Source organism: Phaseolus vulgaris, chromosome 2 (assembly GCF_051622355.1).
Source record: "Phaseolus vulgaris cultivar YP4 chromosome 2, ASM5162235v1, whole genome shotgun sequence".
In the NCBI taxonomy this organism is placed as follows: domain Eukaryota; kingdom Viridiplantae; phylum Streptophyta; class Magnoliopsida; order Fabales; family Fabaceae; genus Phaseolus; species Phaseolus vulgaris.
The window spans coordinates 47,635,988-47,658,296 of NC_143499.1; the positions used below are offsets into that span (position 1 = coordinate 47,635,988).

Sequence of the window (22,309 nt, forward strand, 5' to 3'; positions counted from 1 at the left end):
CATAAAGATGGTTAAATTCCGAACACTGTTTACGAACAAAATTGGGTTAATACACACTCACTTGAAATGTGTAAATTGAATCAGAGATTTTTGTTTGATAAGACTTGTTTTGCTACAAAAAATAAAGTCAAGTGCTCAAAAAATATTGAGTAATCACTACTTTTTTTTAGTGAAAACCATAAAATCGAAGATATAAGGATCGATTTTGCACACCAAATATCAGCAAACATGATTGCCAAATCCAATACCCAAAGATCGTAAAGATACGGACACGGTAATTTCTTGCTCAACCAACCACAAAACACGATACTCTAGAAGCCACATACCAGTTCAACCAAAAAAACAAAACAACCCAAGTTCACATTCTATTGATCAAGCATCAAACAACTATCAGAAAACGCAATCATTGGTAGATAAAAACAAACTAAAACACAGGCACGATGTTTGAACATTGTAACATTGTAATCGTAATAAAAGGCCGTTATTTACTACTGCGTCTTCGAAAATTGTCTCGAACAAAACAAACTAATCCACTCTAAAACCAATCCATGAAGTTACAAACATGAAAGACGGGTTAAGAAAAATAAAAGAAAAAAAGAAACGACGTCGCGTTGATGGTGGAAGAATCGGAGAGGTGGATCAGACGGGGCTGAAAAGCTGCGAAAGTGCAGGCTTAGGGTCAGAGTTCATACCGATGATGATGACCAGAGGGATGAAACCGTAATGAGTGATGACCTTTGCTTTTCGCATCGTCCATGTTGTCCACTCCTTCAGAGACTCGCTCACGGATCGATCTTCTTGTGCCTTCGATCCCTTCGAACTCTTCCCCTTCGCCTTCAGAGAAATCCTTGATGCCATTGAAACTAAATTCCCCTTTCTCTCTCTTTCGTTCTCTTGGTTTTTCTCCCTCCAAATTGGTCTATTTGGGGGACACCATAAACCCTAATTATAGTGGCCCTGTGGTATCGCTGGCACACTTGTCGTTTTACTCTTAAACGACAAGGGTTGCGTCCTTTAATGTGAAAATGCTTTTACTATTATATTATATGAAAACAATTTTGAATATTTTAATAATCGCTCTATATTTGCAGAAGTGTTAAATATATTTTGTACTGTCTTTACTTTTTATTTATGAATTTATAAATAATAAAATATTTGTAAGATAATTTTGAGGTAATATAATACTACTTTTTACATTTGGACTGTTGGTTCAAGCATCCAACAAATTTGTACATGATTTTATCATTGACTCAAAAAAAAAAAAAAAAAAATTTGTTTTTCTGGAACGTTTTTTCATAAATATTTTTTTTTGCATTTTTTAATTGTTTTTTTCTAATGATTTTTTTATTTTTTACTTCTATTCCGAAATTTTATAGCTGAAACACACAAAATTTATTCTAGATTTTTTTCTATAATATATTTTTTTAATTTTCAATTTTCAATTCTAGAACAAAGGTCAATTTAAAATTTAAAAAGTTGATTGGGCGTAGGAATTAATTGTCCTAAATTGGATGTCCTTAATCGGAAGACACACGTGAGTTTTTTTCTTTAAAAAAATAAAAACCTAACATGATTTGCACTTCAAAATTTAATCAGCAAAATATTAAGAGATTAATTTCTTTTATCAGTAAAACTAACATGATTAGCACTCCAAAATTAATTTTTATTAATTTTTTATTTGTTTATGAAGTACTTTTAAAAATTATAATTAATTATGAAGTATATAATATGTTGGTAATGGTTATTTGGTTTTATATATTTTCTCTAGTTAACTTTAATTACTAATATTGCTATTGTTAATAAAACGAGTTTCTGCAAAAGGTTGTAATTGAACATGAGTTATTCCTTGTAGATTATTCTCACAATTTTGACATTTTAATTATAATGAATAATTTAATATTTTAAATAATTAAGATAATTTAAAAATCATTTTAATCATAGTGTATATATGTTAAAGAATGTAATTGAATTATAGTGGATATCTTCACGAGTAGATTATAAAAAATTATAATGTTAGATCGTTTAATTAAATATTCACTAGGATCTTTTGCATTATGTTCGCTACCTTGATAATACAATTAAAGTTTTTTTTGTCATTATTTACCAAGGGACATGAACATGATCTTCTCCAATCAAGTTTAAGTATACATTTTCTCTTTATCATTTATATTTGTTAATGAAATGCACACTTACAAGATTTATAGACTCCAATAATATTGAAGGATTATTTTGCCAATACGTAAATAATATAATAAATGAATATTAAATTTTTAATCAATAACTTTTTTTTATCAACTCACCTAATTATATCAAGATAATTCATATAACAAATAATACAAAGTTTTGATCAATTAATAATAGTATCTCCATGGATCGTATTTGAAGAAAACAAGATAAGCCCACACAGAGGTTATAGATGTTATTATAAAGCAACATCATTTTAAGTGTGTATAATGTTTAGACAATAAATATATAAAAAATATCAATATGAAATTATAGACATTAAAATTTCACATATAGCAGGTTTTTAGTATTTAAATTGACTTAAAGTTAACTTAATAAATAATAATCAAAATATTTTTCTCTAAGTGAGATTCTAAAATGACTCTCAAACTCAGTAATGGACAAATTCGGTTGAATAACTATTATGAAATCATTATTTTCATTGAAAAATTTATTGTATTTACTAGTAGAAATTGATATTTCAATTTTTAACATAATTAAAGACAACAATGCATTCGACATATTTTTCAAAGTTATTGTCTTGTATTCACAGCAAAAAATTGTTTGGCTTAAATATAATATTTTATTTTAACTCATTTGTTTAGCATATGCTATAGGAAAAATCATATGTTGCATTACTTCTTCCTATGTTATATTATATTTTTCTAGACATAAAAAAAAGTAATGGTCGGGAGAGACTTACATCCCCATAAAACTCAACTACAACCTTATACTTGTTGTGAAAAGACAAAAATATCATTGCTTATATTGCTTATACCATTGCATCCTTTGAGGATTTCCTTCCTCCATTTATGAGTGGGAGAGGCTACCATAACATCATCATTGCATTGGTGTTGAAGAGGTAAGTTTTTAAGGTGTATATTTGTTCTTTGTGGTTCTCTTTGCAATCTAGTTTTCGAATTCATAAATACATTCGAGATTGTACAAATTGGAGTGTACTGTTCATTTTTTTAAAAAATAGTGATTGTTTGTTTGATACTGTTATCACCAAATATATGATTGAGACTAAAGTTGAATCATAATGTCAAGCGCAAGCTAGATAGAGACCGACGATGTCAAGATGTAGAACAGATAGGGAATAAGTTTTCACCCTTCCCATTGATGAGGAAATTGGAGTAGGATTTTCGGGGGGACTTACTGATATCTCGTTGTTGCAGAGTTACGCCAACCACATGGTGAGTAGACTATGGAAAAGCGAGGATCGAGGATAACTAAAGTTGGTATTTCACGGACCCAAACTCAGTAAGTTTGAGATTCTCCATCCCCAAATTGAGGTCATAGTGTTTAAGATCGAATTGTTGTCACTGTGCAAACTTAATTACGAGAGCACTGATAAAGATTTCATATTAGTCTTTGTAAAGAGAATGCAACACCAACAATTTTTACCTCCCTATTTGCGAGATGACCATCATTATGGATGATGTGTCCACATTTCTCCATCTCCCTATGTATGTGACATTAGATTTCACATTAATGTCGTCATTGTTGATTGAACTTCTTGTGGTAGATTTTGGTGACGTTGCGATAAAGTTGAGACAGTGTTGTAGTGTTCACGTCCAACCAGACTGATTACACGAGGTGCACAAGGAGTTCATCTTACACCACAAATGGAGTTTGTAGCTCAATCTTATTTGTTACATCTGGTTGAGTGCACAAATTTTGCTAATAAAAGTGTGACATTAGTTAACATGTCATACTTGTCGTTATTATGCAATTTAGGATTTTGTGGTGGGTATGCTCAAGGAGATACCGCACTTAACCCACATGTACGATTGGCTAGGAAATGCTTACTTTGCACATCAAAATAATTAGGAGGTTACGTCACACCATTACCATTACATGTAAATAATACACATAATTTGAATAATTTAGGTTTTTTTCCAATTAAATATATTTATAATATCTAGTTCAAAGTGGTAAATGTGTGGATATACGGACACTTCCCAATGATGGACATAAGATATATCACTCCCACATACTAGTAGTTTCTTCCTCGAGCGTGTCATTACGTCCTCAAAAACCATAAATGTAAAATGGACGTTATGCACGAGCAGATCAATGATCTTACCCATGCTGTAGTGCTTTGGATTCCTTATAATGATCATCGACCTAATTGACCATTTAAGGTGATAATCATGTTATCAATATATATTTGGTTCAGAATGTGCTCATAACGTTGTTTGCTAAAGCATGTGTTGCATTGGTTTGGGTATGAGTAGATGATTTCTCAATCTTCCCCACTTTCTATGGAGGTGTATTTGCTATTGTTGATGATCGATTGTTGCACTTTGTCGACCATCTTGTTAGTGGTGCGACACTGGCTTCACAACCACAACATGTGCAATAGGATACATGCATTAGTTTACATCAGTGTCACATCTCTACATACTTCCTCAGACAGACAAAGATTGACCATATGTATTGCCGTGTTGTCAAGCATATAGTCCTTATGATGGTCAGACACGACTGTCGCCACAACATGAGCATGATTGTGCGGTGAGTTGTTTCCATTATTATGTTACCATGTTTTTTTGTTTTTAGTTTTCAAGTACCAATGCACTCGTTGAATGAATGCATGATATATTTAAAAAAATTGTTGACATTTTGCAGTGCATGATCGACTGTGGACTTGTGAAAAAAGGCACTCCAACATAGGACGAAAGCCACATACTACACGGGATAAACACCAAAACTTAGGTTTTATATTTTTAAATGATATTGTACACACATTTTTTATTACTAATATATAACATATTATTATCATTTCAAAATGTTTACTTTTTTTAATATTATTTATAATGAACAAATATTTGTTCTATTAAATAAATTATTTATTTCAAAAATTAAAAGATGTATTTAAAATAAACTAATTATGTTTAAAATTAATTAAGATAAAATATAAATATGTTTACTTTTTTTTTTTTTAAATAATGTATGTAAAATAGGTAAAAATGGATTTTCAGATGGCAGTCGAGTTTTATGGGGGTGTAGAATGTAAAACCCTCGTTGCGAAGGGGTTGTTTGGCTAAACTTAGAGATATTTCTCTTCTTCCATAAAACCCAAAACCCTACTTCTCCTGTCATATTATCCTCACTCTGCTTCTTCTTTCACTTCTTCAACTCACTTCCTATCCTCTCTTTCATTTCATATACGCATAGTGGTCAAGCTCCAATCGCGGTACCGTTATCGCCTCAATCTTCTTTTCCTTCAATTTTTTTCTCTCTCCATACTTTCTTCAAACACTGCCATAACACTGATTTCAACCGTCGTAACCGAATTCAACGAATACGAGCATTTGATCGCAGCAATAAAGAATTGCATCTTCTCCGCAAATTCGGTTCGCAGTGCATTTCAGCGTCATTTCTGAACTCTGATTCGAGTTTCTTCCATTTTTGTGTGGTGCAGATGAGAAGCACCGAGCACTGAGGGTAATGGAAGGCCATGATACGCGGAGGGATAATGGTGGAAATGGAGTGGTAGTGCCGCCGTGTACTTGCTCGCGCGACGAATTTCGCACACGTGGCGGTGGAAAAGTATTATCGCGAGTTGCTGCTGCTGCTAGAAACTGTTCTTCTGCTTCAAAACATGACATGGCTGTGACGCGGAACGTTAAGAAAAAACAAAAGCGTAAAGGTCTTCAGGAGCTGTTCACAGCCGATTACATCGTGAACAGAGTGTTACGGAAGGATGGTCCTCCGCTTGGTCAGGAGTTTGACTTTCTTCCTTATGGTGCGTTTTGAATGATTTATAGTTATTCTACTGTGCGCCGAGCGCTTAATCCTCTGTTTTTTTTATTGTATCTGGTAGTCGTGTAACGATGATGTTAGATGGGAGTATAAGGGAGTGCCTTTTTGGTGATCAGATTCAGTGGATTTTTGTGTTGTTAAATACTGTATATTGCGATACATGAATGCGTGGATATTTTACTAAATTTTTGAAGAACAATGGGGTATAGATGGAAATTGGAATATGATTCTTTCAGTAAAGAACTTTGAATTACATGAATTAATTTTGATTTCCAAATAAACACCATCCCTTTCTTTGATTGGAATGAACACGGAAGGGAGTAAATAATAGTCGTTAGTTAAGCATCGTATTTATACATGTATTCATAGGAAATATGAAGTTAAATAAAATATTTATTTTGGTTTGATTATTAATCATACCAAATGTTCTCAAACATTTTTCTTTCTGACAGAAGAAAATAAATTGTTTGGCCTCAATTCAATATCGAGTCGCAAAAATGGGCTTCCCTATTTTTTAATTCATTCCGTTGTGCACTTGTACTTAGCGAGTATACATTGTTTCTTCCCGTTTAGCCATTTCTGTTATTATTCTAAGTATACATTTAATTCTATTTAGCCTTTTGCACCTACCTCCTATTATAGCTTTTATAACGAGCCTTGTTTCCATTTCCTCTTTGATTGATTAGGACCCAAATACTTCACTTCTGCTTGTCAAGAGGACCAAGGATCTTCAAAAAGGAAGAAGGTAACTTTTAGTATTCCAAGAAAGATTTGTGATGTTTCTGTTGACACTCCTTTGCATTTATCCCAAGTCCTTTTTGGTCAGGGTTCCAAGAATGCAATTCGAAGTCTCGCTGATTGTAATATGAAAGCACCTGTGAAGAAGCATGGTATTGGCAAAGGTCTGATGACAGTTTGGAGGGCAACAAATCCTGATGCCGGAGACGTTCCAATTGGTTTTGGTGCCGATGGCCAAGAAGTTCCTTTACTTTCAAATTCTATAGGTCAGAAACTGATCCATGAGAACAACAGGTCACGGAAAACAGTTAACAGGAATGTAAGCTATCTGAACCCATAATATTATGCACGCTTTCTCTTCTTCCTATACAAAACATGAGTGAGCTTGTTAGTTCTGGTTTATAATAGTAGGTCTGGATTTTTTTTTCTGAACAGGTAATGCCAAAAAATAAAACACAGAATAAGAGAAATAAATCACAGGATAAGAGGAAGACTTCCATGCAAAGAAGAGTGGTAACCAAAAAGTTGAATGTGAATTTGTGTTTACTGTTGAATGGTTTGGCAAGTTTTTTGTTTTTCTTATCTGGCAGGGGGAATTGAACCTATATGTGACTCAGAATCAGTCACCAAACGAAAACTGTGGACTAGCTCTGGATAATTCAATATCTGAAGAGGGAGTTGATCGCGTTTCAATGTTAATTGATGATGAAGAGCTAGAGCTGAGGGAGTTACAAGAAGGAACCAATCTGTCTAGGTGTTCTAATCATCTTGCGGCCAGTGGCATGCTTGCCTGCTCACTGAGTAAAGGTAATGTGGAGGAACAAAATTTGACCAGCATTCCTTGTTATATTCAAATGAGTAATGATGTTATGAAGCTAGAATGTTCTGATTCTTATTAATTCCATTCATTAAATGCATGTGGCATGATACAGATGCACTAGTGAAGTTTCCTCCAGATACCGTCAAGATGAAGAAACCTATCCATTTGCAACCTTGGGACTCCTCACCAGAAATTGTGAAGAAATTATTTAAGGTGCATACAATCAATCAGTTGTGACTATATGCTTATGTTATTGCACATGTATTATTAATGGTACTTTCTGTGCAGATGTGTTTCTACACTCATCCACTAAAGTTTCTCTTCTATAACATGCATTTTTACTACTTAAATAGCACACATTGTTGCCATGCCAGAAAAATGTAAAAATTTAATCAAGATTGTCGTAAAAGTAAATGGAAAGATGTAGCACTTTATATCAATAATTATATAGTAACTTTTTCAAGCAAATTTACTCAGCATTGACGTGCTTTCTATGTGATTCTCCTTGTGAGTGTTTCTGTCGTAGCTCAACCTTCCTGTCACAATATCATTTTTTGCCTCCTTTGAAAGTTCCTTTGCATCATGGATAAAAAGGTGTGCAATCACTAATCACATGAAATCCGATAAGCCATGATCTGTTAGTAATTTGATGGTATAGAGACACAAGGAAATTTTGGAGAGTGTTTTGAGAGAATTCAAAACTCAGTTCCCTACACCTCTGTTGCACCCTGTCTGTGAAAGATATGAGAGGTGCTTTAGGTGGAATAAAACTGTTTTCAGACACCAACATGATCAAAACATGTAGAACACTTAAAAACATTGTAAGGCTGTTGGTCGGAAAGGAGGGGGGACGAGGAATTCTACTTCTAGGATCACATGGTGTGTTTTTCAGCAGCCACTGAAAATGGAATTTTTTATTCTGCGGAGCACCAAACCAGCCATGGGAAGAGGCTTGCCTCCTGTTATTGTACTTGCTTCTTTACTGTATGAGACCATGACTAGTTCTCTTTTGAATCCCTCCTACCATTATTGTTTTTAACAGAACCTACCTAAGTCTTGAAGCTCAACATTCTTTCTTCTCTACATACTTTGTTTATGGTTCTGGAATTTAAACATGTGATGGACATGATAGGTTATATAATGTGAAAGTGAAGGAAATTCTTCCTGATTCTAGTACTTTATTTGTCAGACAGATCTTTATGGGTTTTTGTTTAAATTTGGATGAACTATTACTGATTTTTTGGATTTATTAGTTACAGCCTGCTGGATTTATTTTTTGTGACAAAAAGTTTTTTCTTTGATTAGCTAATCATTGTTAAGGTGTACTGAAGTTACCATATAGCTTCATTTTAATTCTTTTTTTTTTACGAGAAATAACTTTAAATTGACATAGAACTAACTTTATTTTGGCAGGTTTTCCATTTCATTTATACATATGCTATAATTGTTGAGATTTGTCCCTTCACTCTTGACGAGCTTGTTCAAGCTTTTCATGACAAGGTTATAAGCCATCTGTGACCCATGCTTATACTTTGGAAGTATTTCCAATTTTTATTGTTTGATTGTAATTTTAACATCCAAAGTATCTCTTTTTACTGCATGTGTTTTCCAGGACTCAATGTTACTTGGCAAGATTCATGTGGCCCTTCTCACACTTCTTTTATCTGACATTGAAGTAGAGCTTACTAATGGTTTTTCACCTCATTCAAATAAATCTTGTAACTTTCTTGCATTACTTCACTCGGTGAGTTGCTTATTTTCCTTACCTCATTTTGGGAGTTCATGGATTATTAAGTACTTATTGTTTTATAATATTTAATATAGAATGACTTATTGTTTTATAATACTTTAGGTGTTGTACAAGTTCATTACGTGTTTACTTTCATAATGATTTGGCAGGTTGAAAGTGAGGAATACTCCCTGGACTTCTGGAGAAGATCTCTAAATTCTCTTACTTGGATTGAAATACTTCGTCAAGTGCTGGTTGCTTCTGGATTTGGTTCGAAGAAAGGCTCCTTACGCAGAGATGTCCTTAACAAGGTATTCCAAAGTCCAAATATACCTATTCTACATCTGATCCGACTTGAATATGTTTATGCTTTATATTAGTGTTTTTTTTACATAAATAAGATATTTGAGAGGCTTTTGATTATTATTGTATATTTTTTTATATTGCCATACTATAACACATCCTAAATGGTGAACAACATCTGTTTTCTTGCATATTGTCTTCTTAGACAGACTTTTGAGGTAAAATAATATTTAGCTTAGATCACATATATTGTAGATGAAGGCTATACATTCATGGTGTTCACTTAGCCATGGAAAAATTAGGTTTCAGAAATGCCTGTCTTTCTGCCACCCTCAACTTCAAGTTCCTAAGAGAGGGAGAATATCCTTGCCCCTTCCCTCCAAAAATAAAATAGCATCGTCTTCTATGATTTACTAATTACTATCCACTCCATGGCAGTATTAGCAGTAAACCTTTGCTGAAAAGATTCAATTTCATCAGATTCATGAACTACTAAACTGTTGTGATGAAGTTGTTAAGCATGTACTTTTGAGTGTGTTTGACCAACTTATTTCTTAACGTTTTTTCTCCTTAAGAGAAGTTGGGCCAAAAGAATTTTATGTACAAGTTTTTCATTAAGGTGCTTATTTTACAATATAGATATTAAAACAGTAGCCTTTGGAAAAAGCTCCCTCAAACAACTTGTGATTGGCTGCGGATCTTTTCTGCACCAAGGCCCTTATAATTCCATGACTTGCATATTTTTATTTAATTTATTTTCTAAATTGTAACTTTTTGTTCACTTATAAATCGTTTGTACAATGATTTTTTATTTTATTTCACTCTTGTGAATACTGATTATTTCTATGTTTCTTAAACAAAATATGAATTTTTACATGTATAGAAATTAAAAAATTTAAAGTACTTGTACTTTTATTATTTTTATTTATTTTTATTGTTAAGATATTTTTGTGTAAATTAAATTAATTTTGTATAATATTTTTATTCTATAAATATGTTTTTTCACTTGACAAGTAACATGTTTTAGATGAATTAACATTTTAAAAATAAATTACCGAACAACTTTTTATTGTAGCATAAAAGGTGCTTGATTTTTTAAGTTGTAATTTTCAATATTAACTTAAAAGTAACTTTTAATTTAAAAATAAGTTGGGTCAGACATACTCTCAGGTTTCCAATTCCAATAAATTCTACTTGATTCTCAAATATCTAAACCACTGATTTTGGCATCTAAGATGAAATTATAGTAGTTTCAATTGATATAGCTTGGATTAAGTCTGTAAATACAGAGCCTTAGACGGTTAGTTAAATTGAGATAGTTAGAATAAATAAGGCATGTTGCTATGAGGAGTTGAGAGGAGTTAGTTGGTGAATTATCATTGTGGCTAAGGGGAGTCCTGAATGTCCAGTGAATTTTGTTATTTAATAAACATTACCTTTTTCATGCGCATAATCCCAATTTCTGTTTTCCGGATTACTGTATTTCGCTCGATTTAATTCTGATCCATCGACAGTGTAAAATATATACTATATCAGTAAAAGATCTATTGCCACCTATTTATTTTTTAGGGTTTTTGAGTCAGTCAATAAGCTTTTCTTGGATGTTAGTCCAAGTTTTCAGTACTGAATGTTTTGGTTTTAAGGTGTAGTCTTACATTTTTGTTTTGTAGGAATTGAATCTTCTTGTAAACTATGGTCTATGCCCTGGCACCTTGAAGAGTGAGTTGTTTAATATCTTGTCAGAGAGAGGAAACACTGGATGCAAAGTGGTTGAGCTGGCGAAGTCAATGCAGGCAACTAACTGTTGTTTTCTGATTCATTTTTTAAAAATTATATTCTTTGTCTATATTACTGATGAATTTCAACTGTATTTTTGATATCATATAGAATGTTGAATTAAACCTTGCGAGCACTACAGAGGAGCTTGAGTCTTTAATTTGTTCTACGCTTTCAAGTGATATTACTTTATTTGAGAAGATTTCATCAACTGCTTACCGACTGCGTATGAGCACAGTTATGAAGGACAGTGATGAATCTCATTCAGATACAGAGGATTCTGGTAGTGTTGACGATGAACTTAATGACACTGATACATGCAGCAGTGCTGATGATTTTGAAAATGATTCAATAGATTCCAGTATAAGAAAATTGAAGAGTGTAAACAGTCATAAAAATAATATGTTGAAAATATACACTGAAATTGACGAGAGTCGTCCGGAAGAAGCGTGGTTATTAGGACTCATGGAGAGTGAATATTCAAACTTAAACATTGAAGAAAAGTTGAATGCATTGGCAGCTTTAACTGATCTTGTTTCCTCTGGATCCAGCATTAGGATGAAGGTAAATAATTAACTTCTAGGCAAAGGTTGTCATTGAATAATCTCCACCTCCCTTTAAATTAAACTGGGATTTTAAATTGATGAAATTGAAGTTACAGGCTTTGGATTGTCTCCATTCTTCTTGCATCCCCTCCCAACTCCCAACCATCCTCTAAGATGTTTTGTGAAGTGATGTTAGCATGTTAAGTTGTATCGTGAATGATCTGTTTTGTACAGGATTTGTCTAAAGTCACAGCTGATTGCAATTCTAGCATCCAATTACGAGGGTCTGGAGCTAAAATAAAGAGATCAGCAGTAAAGAAACCTGGGCCACTTTTGAACCATAAAGTACACTTGAATTCTGATCCCTGTACTGTAGACTCCTCATCATTATTTTCAAGATTCCACAGTTTTGAAGCTTATTTCCAAAAGGGAAAAGATTCATCTATTTCACATCCCGTTCAATCGGTGTTTTTGGGATCAGATCGTCGGTACAATAGATATTGGCTTTTCTTGGGCCCATGTAACGTAGATGATCCTGGTCACCGGAGGATATATTTTGAATCTTCTGAAGATGGTCACTGGGAGGTTATTGATACTATGGAGGTGAATTTCTTTGGATTTCTTATGTGTAAGAAAATATATTTTAGTTACACTTATTGGAAACATGGAAAAGTAAACAACCAAACATGCATTTGTCTTGTAGTCCTCGTGTGTCTATTGTTTGCATTACTATTTTAGTGTTACTCATTTGTATTTGGTTAATCTGTATCTATGCAGGCGTTGTGTGCTTTGATGTCAGTTCTGGACGACAGAGGAAAACGGGAGGCTCTTCTTATTGAATCATTGGAAAGGAGACAAACATCACTATGCAGAACTATGGCAAAGATTAATGTTAATAGTACTGGAATGGGTTCTATGTCTCATTCTGATCAATCTGAACTGGATATGGTCACAGATGACAGTTATTCTCCTGCATCTGATGTAGACAACCTGAACATGACTGAGACTGCTAAAGACTCTTTGCCTTCAGCTGGGGCTGTGGTAATTGAGGCTGGAAAGAAAGTAGAGGATCAAATTAAAAAATGGATCCGTGTTCAAGAATACGATTCTTGGATTTGGAATTTTTTTTATTCGGATCTCAATGTTGTAAAATATGGTAGAAGGTCTTATATGGACTCTCTTGCCAGATGTAAGAGTTGTCATGATCTATACTGGAGAGACGAGAGACACTGTAGAATTTGCCATATGACATTTGAGCTTGATTTTGACCTAGAAGAAAGATATGCAATCCACGTAGCCACATGCAGGGAGAAAGAAGACAGTGATGCATTTCCTAATCATAAAGTGCTGCCATCACAGATTCAATCTCTGAAAGCTGCAGTTTATGCTATCGAGGTAAGTCGTCATTCATTTGCTTCAATTTTGATCATTTGATGCTTACTGGCATTGATGTCTTGTTTTGTTACATTGGATCTTTTAAGGCACAAATTCAATGCAATTGGTTGGGCTTTGTGCGGGAAAATTGATACTTCATTCTTTGTGCTACTTGGTTTTGTTTTGAATAGGAATGTTCCAATTCTAGAAAAAAATTTACTTATGTTACTTCTAATTCTAGATAAGCATGATAATGATAGTAAATTGATTTCAAATGTGTTGCCCTATCTTTTTATCTGCCTGTCCAACTACTTTCTGATGTTCTGTATTGAAAACATGACATTTATACAAGTTTCTTTTAAGCACGTGGACATTTTGAAGATTAATTATCTTTTCCATTACTCTCACCCCACTGTTTGTACAGTCTGTTATGCCTGAAGATGCCCTCGTTGGTGCTTGGAGGAAATCTGCACATAAACTATGGGTGAAACGACTCAGACGCACCTCAACTTTAGTAGAGCTTTTAAAGGTTATTGTTTTGACTTTATGTTTGATAGAATTTCTGGAGTGTCTGACATTCTATTGCTCTTAAATTGACTTAAATCTATGTTATGAATTTTTAATTTTATAGGTTCTTGATGATTTTGTTGGTGCCATCAATAAGGGCTGGTTGTTTCAATGCAAATTTCCAGATGGTGTGGTTGAAGAAATCATTGCATCTTTTGCATCTATGCCCCATACATCATCTGCCCTTGGCCTGTGGTTAGTGAAGTTAGATATCATAATTGCTCCCTACCTGGACAGAGTTCATCCACTGAAAGCGCAAGGAACCAGTAAGAGTTAAAGTAATTCTAATAAATTACATGACATGATATGATTATTCTGGCTGTTATAGTTTGTTGTTTCACTTAGTTTAGATTTTTGGTTATCTGCTTGAAAATTGAGGATATATCATATATATGCCCAACGCTCTTCTGATTTTTGTTCTGTTGCATTATAAAATACCCAGTATGGTAATTCATTTCATAAAACTTCATGCCCTCAAATCTCATCATTCCACCCATCATTAGATAATCCAAAGCTAGTTTAGTTTCACACCTGTGAAGCTTGCTGCCGTATTGTGTTCATACACGAGTATGTGCCAACATCTTGCTGATGCATAGTTGAATTCAAATTTGCACATTCTTTGTGCAAATTGGTGGTGTAGGATGTACCTAACTCAGGCCGCCTAAATTCCCTCTCCCTTTTTGAATTATTCAAAAGAAATACTATCAATTACCAAGACAAGCATGCAAGTCTAGATCGTCAAACAAAATTTGTGTCATATGACAACTTAAAATGGCTGGAATGTAATTTATTTTATAGTGTTTTCCCCCCTTTTTTTATTTGGGGTTGTCCCAGATGTTTTCATTGTACTGTGCCCATAAGATATTTATTGGGGTCTCTCTTTCAGGTCAACATGGTCCTTGGCGATAAGTTTGCTTACATTTGTTTAATTGCATTCGTATGTTGGAATTGAAATCAAGAAACTACCTGTTGACGCCCGGGTGGATTTATCTTGATCAAAGATTCAATTGCTTCCTAGTTTTTAGATTGACTACAAATACAAACAGTTTGGCCAAGGCTTAGCACACGTCAAAGTCCATGTTTCTTGTATCCTCCCTCTTACCCTCCTTTTTCCCTTATACAAGCAATCTTGTTGGACACATGTATAGCTTTAGATTTTTTTATATAAAAAAACTAGGTAGCTCCAGTTTTTTGGTGCGTAGTCCCACTCGGTTTCTACAAGGTCACCCCTTTTTCTTGCTTCTTGATGTTTCTGCTCTTCTCGTTTGAGAAATCAATTTTGTCTTTGTACCTTACAGATTAATAATGTCGTACTGGTTGAAAATAATTTGTATTATGAGAGGATTACAGAGTTTCAGGCCATTTATTAAGTAAAAACAACATGCGAGTTTAAGTACTGTTTTCTTTGCTTTAAAGTTCCTAAAAATTGAGCTAATGAGTTACCTACCTTACTTTCGTGTTTTTTGATCGCGATATGGTGTTATTATTAGTATTTTACCTCAGAAATAATTTTTATATTTAATGTATAGTATTCATATTTTCCCACAAATAACATTTATTAAAGGCATGACTCAGTCTATTGATTTACATTTCTCATGCCTCTGTAGTTATTAGAATAATTCATTTAAATGATTACAACACAAGAAATATGCAGACGAGAAATTCAAATGAATGAGAATATAATAAAAATGAGTGAGAATGTTATGCAAACAAGCTACAAAATTAGTGAATAAAATTTGTTTAAATGAGTGGCGGGAAATAATGTACATGAGTGAGAATGAAAGATCATTGAAATAAAAGTGGAAAAACACATCATGATGGTTAAAGGAAAAGATATAAACAAATGAGTGAGAATTTGGGGAAAAAGAAATTTAAATATGACAAAATGTACAAATTCGAAAATGATGAGAAAACCATGAAGTCATTTTTTTACAATAAATTAGTATAAAATACCCATTGATTTTGTTGATTAATCTTCATTTAATAATATGATTGTCCATAAATATTTTTTTTAACTGTGTTCTTTCCGTTTATAAAGTTTAAACTTGTTATCTTATTCAAGATATCTGAATCTAGTTATACTTAATGTTGGTAAGGGGAAATAACTCAAAAAGAAAGAAAGAAGTTTGTAACATAAATATATTAAATACAACAGTGAATTATTTCTCATCACATTTATATCATTAGTTTAAAAATATTTATCAGTCACATTACTCTCTTTTTTACATTAGTTAAATTAAGAAACAAACTTATTTCACGCATTTATTGCAATTTCAGCTATAAGAAAGGATTTAAGTCAGTCAAAAGATCAAAGTTTCATCGACGATCATTTATCATAAAATCCTTGTTGACTACTTATACTATCTTTAAACTTTGTAATCTATTTTTCTCACGACTGTACCTTACCTTATTCATGTTTGAATTGTTTTAATAATTTTTTCTCCATATCTCACCAACATCTCCTTCTCTTGTATGTTCACACATCCATCTTTACATTCCATTTCTTTATTTTCTCCCTCTAAAACCAACATCTATCATACCATTTTAATAACCTTGTTTATATCCTATTTATCACATCTCATTAATTTTCTCCTTTTTTTTCTAGTATTCATACTTGATACTTAAACTTAAAATTAGTATGACATTTTCATTTTCTCCTTTTTTTCAGTTTAACATCACATTCACATTGGTTCTTTTTAAGACTACAACACATATACTGTATTTTACCCCAACATAATCGAATCGTTTATTTCCAAAGTTTTCCTCCAAAAATCATGTTCCCTAGAGTCCTAATCAAAACTACATCATTAACAAAATAATATAAAAATGCGAGTCAAACATTCCCTTTTCCACCTTTAAACATTTGATTTGATTCAAATCTCTTGTTTTCTGTCCCTTTTTGACAATCTTTTTATATCTTTTGTTCTCCATCCATTCTTTATTATACGATCTTTGTAAAACTCTTCAAAAACTTTAATTGTGTTTCACTCAGTTTTTTCCTATATTATGCCCAATTTTTTGCACAATTACACCCGTTTAAAATTTTGAAACATTCTCTTTCTTTCTTACTTTATCTTGAACATTTTCATTACACTACCAAATATCCTTGTCTCAGTCCAAAATGTGATAACTAAACAAAGTTTCGTTAACAGTCGTCCCTGTCTTCTTATACATATATTTCATCACGAATACAGATGAACATGATTCCAAATGCAATAACTTCAAGTTCTTTAATATGCCCACCAACAAAAAAACAAAAAAAAAAAAACAGCTAAACTGCAAATACCGAAACTAAAATGTGCTAATATCAACGTTGATTGACATACATTACAATCCTTGCTGCATTAGCAGCAACATTTGGCTGTGTGATCCTTAAGAAGGCATTTAACAATTCAAAACAAAAATTTCAAAACCTCTATTCAATAATTTCGATATTTCTATACCAAAGCCAACATGAGCTTCAGACACTCTACTTCCTCGTTTTTAAAAAGGATCCCAGAAAGATGGAAAGGAGCAATCAAAACATTACTGCAACTGTTTCACTATAACACTTCATACATATCTGCAACACAAACACAGCTATTTTAAGAAAGTTTATCGAGAATGTCATGTTAATTGAAAGACTTGTATATTTTACTGCTCAAATATTATTATTCTGGGAATTTTACTTTCTATACCAATTTTTGTAAAGAAAGCATCATTTTGTTACCAATACAGTGGTAAAATGTGTAGAAGTTAAAAAATCAGATGGAGAAAGAAATGTGCAAAAAAAGACTTCAATGGTAAAAATTTACGAAATAATAATAGTTGCATGATAAAATGTACAATTAAGCCCAACTGAAACACAGTAATAGTATTACGCGGCTTAATAACAATCTTTCTATGACAAATGACTCTGCCAAACATCATAGTAACTAAGTTGCTTGATAAGGTCAATCAATGACAAAGTTTCATGATTTATCTTACCGTCAATTCAAACATATTTTACCCATATCAGTGATCATTAAATAATAAATATTAAACAAATTTTATAAGTCCATATTACGAAACAATATTTAAAAAAACTTGAGGGTTTGAAAATGATTATGATCAAATAAACGAGTTGAAGTGCTCAGCATTTGGAAGAGACCTTTCAAAACTGAACGTGAATGGATTTTACCTGGTAGTGCATCACATCTGCGTTGAAAATATTTTTCTGATCCTTACAAGTACAGTACTGATGAAATGTGAGACTAATGTAGATGCACTGAGATTCAACATTTAAAGATTTTCTTATCTTCCAGGATTTTACTACCGGGAAAAGCATATCTGTAACAATTTAAATTTATTAAGTATTCAGAAATAAAAGATTATTGCTAAAAGCCTCCCTATTTCTAACATTGCCATCAAAATGCTAAATCATGAAAGTAAATACATTTATTGAACTTTTAACAATACAAGGCATGCTCATTGGTTGAAAAATTATCACTAGTTAAATTAGTGACATTAAATACAACCATCCCTTAAACAATTTATGAAATAGAAGTTAAATGTATGGCATTAATAATTAGGCTTAATCAACTTTACTACTTTTATTGGTCTTGATGAACTATATGTTAGTTTTTCTTATATGGGAGGACGAGGTAGTATTCAATTACTTCCATCAATGAAACAAACAAATTTCCCAAACTCATCCTTGCAGGAGAAAGGCTATTAGATGAGTTTACAGAATGCCAACCCATTCAGTACGTAATCTAAGTATGGAGAAATAACCAAATCAAACCAGAATGAAGAAATGTTTCAAATTAACATGAAAACAAAATACATTTATGAACCGCCCAAATCAGTACACCTTATTATGTCTCTCACTACAATCGGTAAGAAAATTTTCTTTATTTCACATTATATACTGTCAATTCCCCACTATGCTCTTGCAAGGGATACTCTGTGCAAATATTATAACATGAAAAAGAATTTAAACTGAAACAAGATCAGGAAATTCATACTGAAGTCAGATAAAATACCGATACATGCTGTATTATGGTAAAGTGGAGACAGTTTCATATCCCTCTGCCTCAATAGCTTCTACCATTGATAAGTCACCTGTTCTTGCAATTTTCCCTTTGTCCTGATTTTTTTGAGAAAAAAAAAATCCATTCATATTATTTCACACACAGCTTACAGCATAGACATAATACATATATACACATTCAGTTTCTCATACATGGTCTAAAACTGCTTTCTAAGAAAGATAAACAATATTCTATCAGAAGGCAAGTAAATATCTATTAACTTGCAAACTTAAACAAGATATAAATCAAATATTTAACGACATGCTCTTAACTACCAAAATACCAAAGATGACAACTACTTAACAAAATATTTTTCTAAAGTGTCAAGAGTTAGTAGCATGCTATAACGGCTCCTAGAGGCTATATGCACTACCATAGAATTGCACTTTCTGTAGCAATGGTATAGCAAAGTTATGCTGAAGCTGTCCAAAATCCTGAGATTGCTCACCAAAATTAACATTAAAGGGTCATTTGTGGAGGAGGTAATTTTAGGTAAAAAAGGGATTTCAGCTTACAGAAATTCCTTTTAAAGTTCATGATTACCATGATTCACTTAACTCCTCCCTCCTCTCTCATGTCGTGACTACTTCACAACTTCTTTTTGATCCTCTGGCGACTTTCAGGCAACCCAAGATGAAGCTTATTTGACATCTAGTTCTCACTCTTAGTTCCACATTTCTCTAGTTTTCATTGTTCTCATATTCTTATCCATCTCTGTTTTCAGTGTTATTGTCACACAACTGAGTTCCTTTTTCTGTTTTCTCTAGTTCCCTTTGTTCCATCAGTCCATGTTCTCCGTTCATTGACTCTATAGTCTAAGTCTCATGTTCTATTGTCATCAATCACCCACAGACCCAAACTAATTGTAGCAGTAGCAACCGGAATCTAAAACAGTAGAATAGGCTAGCACACACACAAAGATAATAATATAACAAGATTCAGCAATGTTCCTATGTCCTTGGAAACAAAGCAGTTGTCTTTCAACTGTTGATTAGAAATAGGGTTATTTATAATCGCTCCAACATCTACCCACCCATAGATATGAGTCGTGCACAACACTAAAGCACTCTCACAGCATTCTTCGTTACTATTTTACTCAAGGTTTTCTTAAAAGCTAAAACCTATAGCTTAATAACGAGCATGTCTAGATACTTTAGTACCTTCTAATATTTGATCATTTGCATTTATATAAACTGTATAAAATATTTCAAACTAGTCATTATCCCAGTAAGCCCTATATTGTAAATTATTCAGTTTCATCCGCTATCCTGGGATTGTTTACAATGCCAGTGTCCCAATAAAAAGGGAAAAATAATGTGATAGAACTAGCATCACGATTCCAATAACGAAAAGTGAAAACCCATGCATAACACGTATTCCAACTCCAAAACTTGCAATGACAATGAAGATGATTAGTAAGTCTATAAGTTACCATAACATGGACATGTGTAGGATTCAAAAGATCCAGAATCCGTCTATAATGAGTTATCATCAACAAAGAATTTTGTGGGGTGAGAATCCGATTAACAGCATTGGCAACATCCCTGAGCGCATCAACATCCAACCCGGAGTCAATCTCATCCAAAATAGCCAAATCCGCCCCCAAAACCGCAAGCTGCAAGATTTCATTGCGCTTGCGTTCACCGCCACTAAACCCTTCATTCACATTCCTATTGAGAAAATCAGGCTTCATATTAACAAGCTGAAGCTTCTCCATCAAGTAAGAAAAACACTGCACCGCAAAACAATCACAAACATAACATGTAATATCAACAACCAACCCCATAACAACATATGACAAACACAGAGTACTATTCCGATAAACTTCTTCACAAACACTCAAATTAAATGACTTAAAGTTAAAATCAACTTATGTACTTCATCTTTTACAGTACCTCTAGTGGACCAAGCTCAGGTAGACCAAGCTTTTTCCTACGAGCATTGTAGGCCATGACAAGAAACTCATCGTTGGAAACACCAGGAATCTCAACAGGGGATTGGAAACTCATGAAGAGGCCCGAAAGAGACCTTTCTTCGGGTTCCATTTCAAGCAAATTCTCCCCTTTGAATGCAACACTGCCTCCAGTAACTTCATAATCCGGGTGCCCCACCAGAACCTACACATTGTTCAATTAGCATCATCACATTTCAACACTAAAAAATCCTTTTTTTTCAATTGAATGAAAGAGGGTAGGGTAGATGAGCAACCTTGGCGAAAGTGCTTTTGCCAGAACCGTTTTTTCCCATGATGGCGTGGACCTCTCCTTGGTTAACGGTGAGGTTAACGCCGTGGAGAATCTCGACGTTGGACTCGACGATCTTGGCTCTAAGGTCATTGACTTGGAGGAGGGGAGTGGAGGCAGCGGCCACGCAAACACGGTGGTTGAAGCGGCGGAGGGTGGGGAAAGTGGGTTTGGTGGATGGTGGAAGAGGGACGAGGGAGGGAGAACAATGGGTTGGTAGGGATAAAGCCATGGCTGCACTCGAAAACAGAGAATCAAACTCCCCAAACCCTTTTACCACCCACTGCTTGTTTTTTTCGGAGAACTCATTCCTCCCATTTTTATTTTATTTTATTTTCCTCGCAACTTCTCTCCAAGTAAAAGGTTTATTAAATACATTGTTGGCTTAATAACTTTTTTTTTACCCTATTTTTTGTTTAATAAGCATGTTAGTTTCATAATTATTAATAAATTTTAATTGATGGGTGTGTTAAAAAAAATATATTTAAATATATGTGGCCTTACCTACGTAACTGTTATTTTGGGCTTTTGGCTACAACATCCATAAAATTGGGTTTGATCAGGTTTTAGACTACTGGATATTGAGTATGAGTTTTTACTTTTTCTGTGAGTCATGATCAATTCTCGGCTTAGGATTGTTTTCAGATAAGTGGGTGTACTTGTAAGAGTTACGATAATAAAGTTAGAATCAATTTATTTAGTTATCAGATAAAAATTACTCTAGATAATCTATTTATAGTACTCACTTATAATTATTAAATATACTCTAAATTTTTTTTTGATATAATATTTTCTTATATCTTATTATTTATTTATTTTAGTTTAGCTTTTATCATTTAACTATCTTTCGGTATAACTAGTGCAATATGTTTTTGACCCTTTTGTTAATTTTTTCTAGGTGAGTTTCATCTTCCTTAAAAAGTGTGTAGTGCAAATCAACCTAATCTATTTGTTGATAAAATTTCTTTTCAAAATACCTTATTTGGCATGACTTAAGTGTATCTTCAAAAGTTCAGGATAATTTAACATTAATATTGAGATTAATATATACATATATAATATTAGGTTTAACTCGTTAGGTTTATATGATATAAACATCATTATGATAATTTATTTTAGAAACATTTTATAATAAAACATCTAAATATTTATTTGTGTTTTTTAAATCAGCT

General features: G+C 33.1%; 3 protein-coding genes across 3 annotated transcripts; 1 reads left to right on the plus strand and 2 right to left on the minus strand.

Moving 5' to 3' along the window:
• Window positions 1–455: 455 nt before the first annotated feature.
• On the minus strand, window positions 456–943 carry LOC137812769 (Mitochondrial outer membrane translocase complex, subunit Tom7). The gene has a single exon (XM_068614964.1). It carries the CDS (start codon window positions 856–858, stop codon window positions 640–642), a length of 219 nt encoding a protein of 72 aa, XP_068471065.1. The 5' UTR covers window positions 859–943; the 3' UTR covers window positions 456–639.
• Window positions 944–5,249: 4,306 nt separating this feature from the next.
• Window positions 5,250–15,236, plus strand: LOC137812777 (Homeodomain-like transcriptional regulator). Its single transcript, XM_068614973.1, has 17 exons — window positions 5,250–5,422; window positions 5,651–5,974; window positions 6,678–6,736; window positions 6,818–7,048; window positions 7,165–7,242; window positions 7,320–7,536; window positions 7,662–7,762; window positions 8,963–9,049; window positions 9,162–9,293; window positions 9,449–9,589; window positions 11,252–11,374; window positions 11,469–11,921; window positions 12,137–12,505; window positions 12,680–13,297; window positions 13,701–13,805; window positions 13,908–14,109; window positions 14,730–15,236. The coding sequence occupies exons 2-17, from the start codon at window positions 5,677–5,679 to the stop codon at window positions 14,750–14,752; spliced, it is 3,237 nt and encodes a 1,078-aa protein (XP_068471074.1). The 5' UTR covers window positions 5,250–5,422; window positions 5,651–5,676; the 3' UTR covers window positions 14,753–15,236.
• A 1,879-nt stretch (window positions 15,237–17,115) lies between these two features.
• NAP7 (non-intrinsic ABC protein 7) lies at window positions 17,116–21,461 on the minus strand. The gene is given in 7 exon segments (XM_090299161.1): window positions 17,116–17,405; window positions 18,003–18,151; window positions 18,847–18,950; window positions 20,327–20,417; window positions 20,420–20,626; window positions 20,790–21,011; window positions 21,103–21,461. Coding segments are annotated over 4 exon segments (744 nt in total). The 5' UTR covers window positions 21,370–21,461; the 3' UTR covers window positions 17,116–17,405; window positions 18,003–18,151; window positions 18,847–18,950; window positions 20,327–20,369.
• Window positions 21,462–22,309: the final 848 nt, after the last annotated feature.

What these genes read in the sequence shown, in the direction of transcription:
- LOC137812777 (XM_068614973.1), top strand. Translation starts at nt 5,677, where the DNA reads ATGGAAGGCCATGATACGCGGAGGGATAATGGTGGAAATGGAGTGGTA. An exon ending in TTCAAGCTTTTCATGACAAG is followed by an intron (nt 9,050 to 9,161) that starts GTTATAAGCCAT and finishes TGTGTTTTCCAG; the next exon opens with GACTCAATGTTACTTGGCAA. An exon ending in ACTGAAAGCGCAAGGAACCA is followed by an intron (nt 14,110 to 14,729) that starts GTAAGAGTTAAA and finishes TCTCTCTTTCAG; the next exon opens with GTCAACATGGTCCTTGGCGA.
- LOC137812769 (XM_068614964.1), bottom strand. Translation starts at nt 858, where the DNA reads ATGGCATCAAGGATTTCTCTGAAGGCGAAGGGGAAGAGTTCGAAGGGA.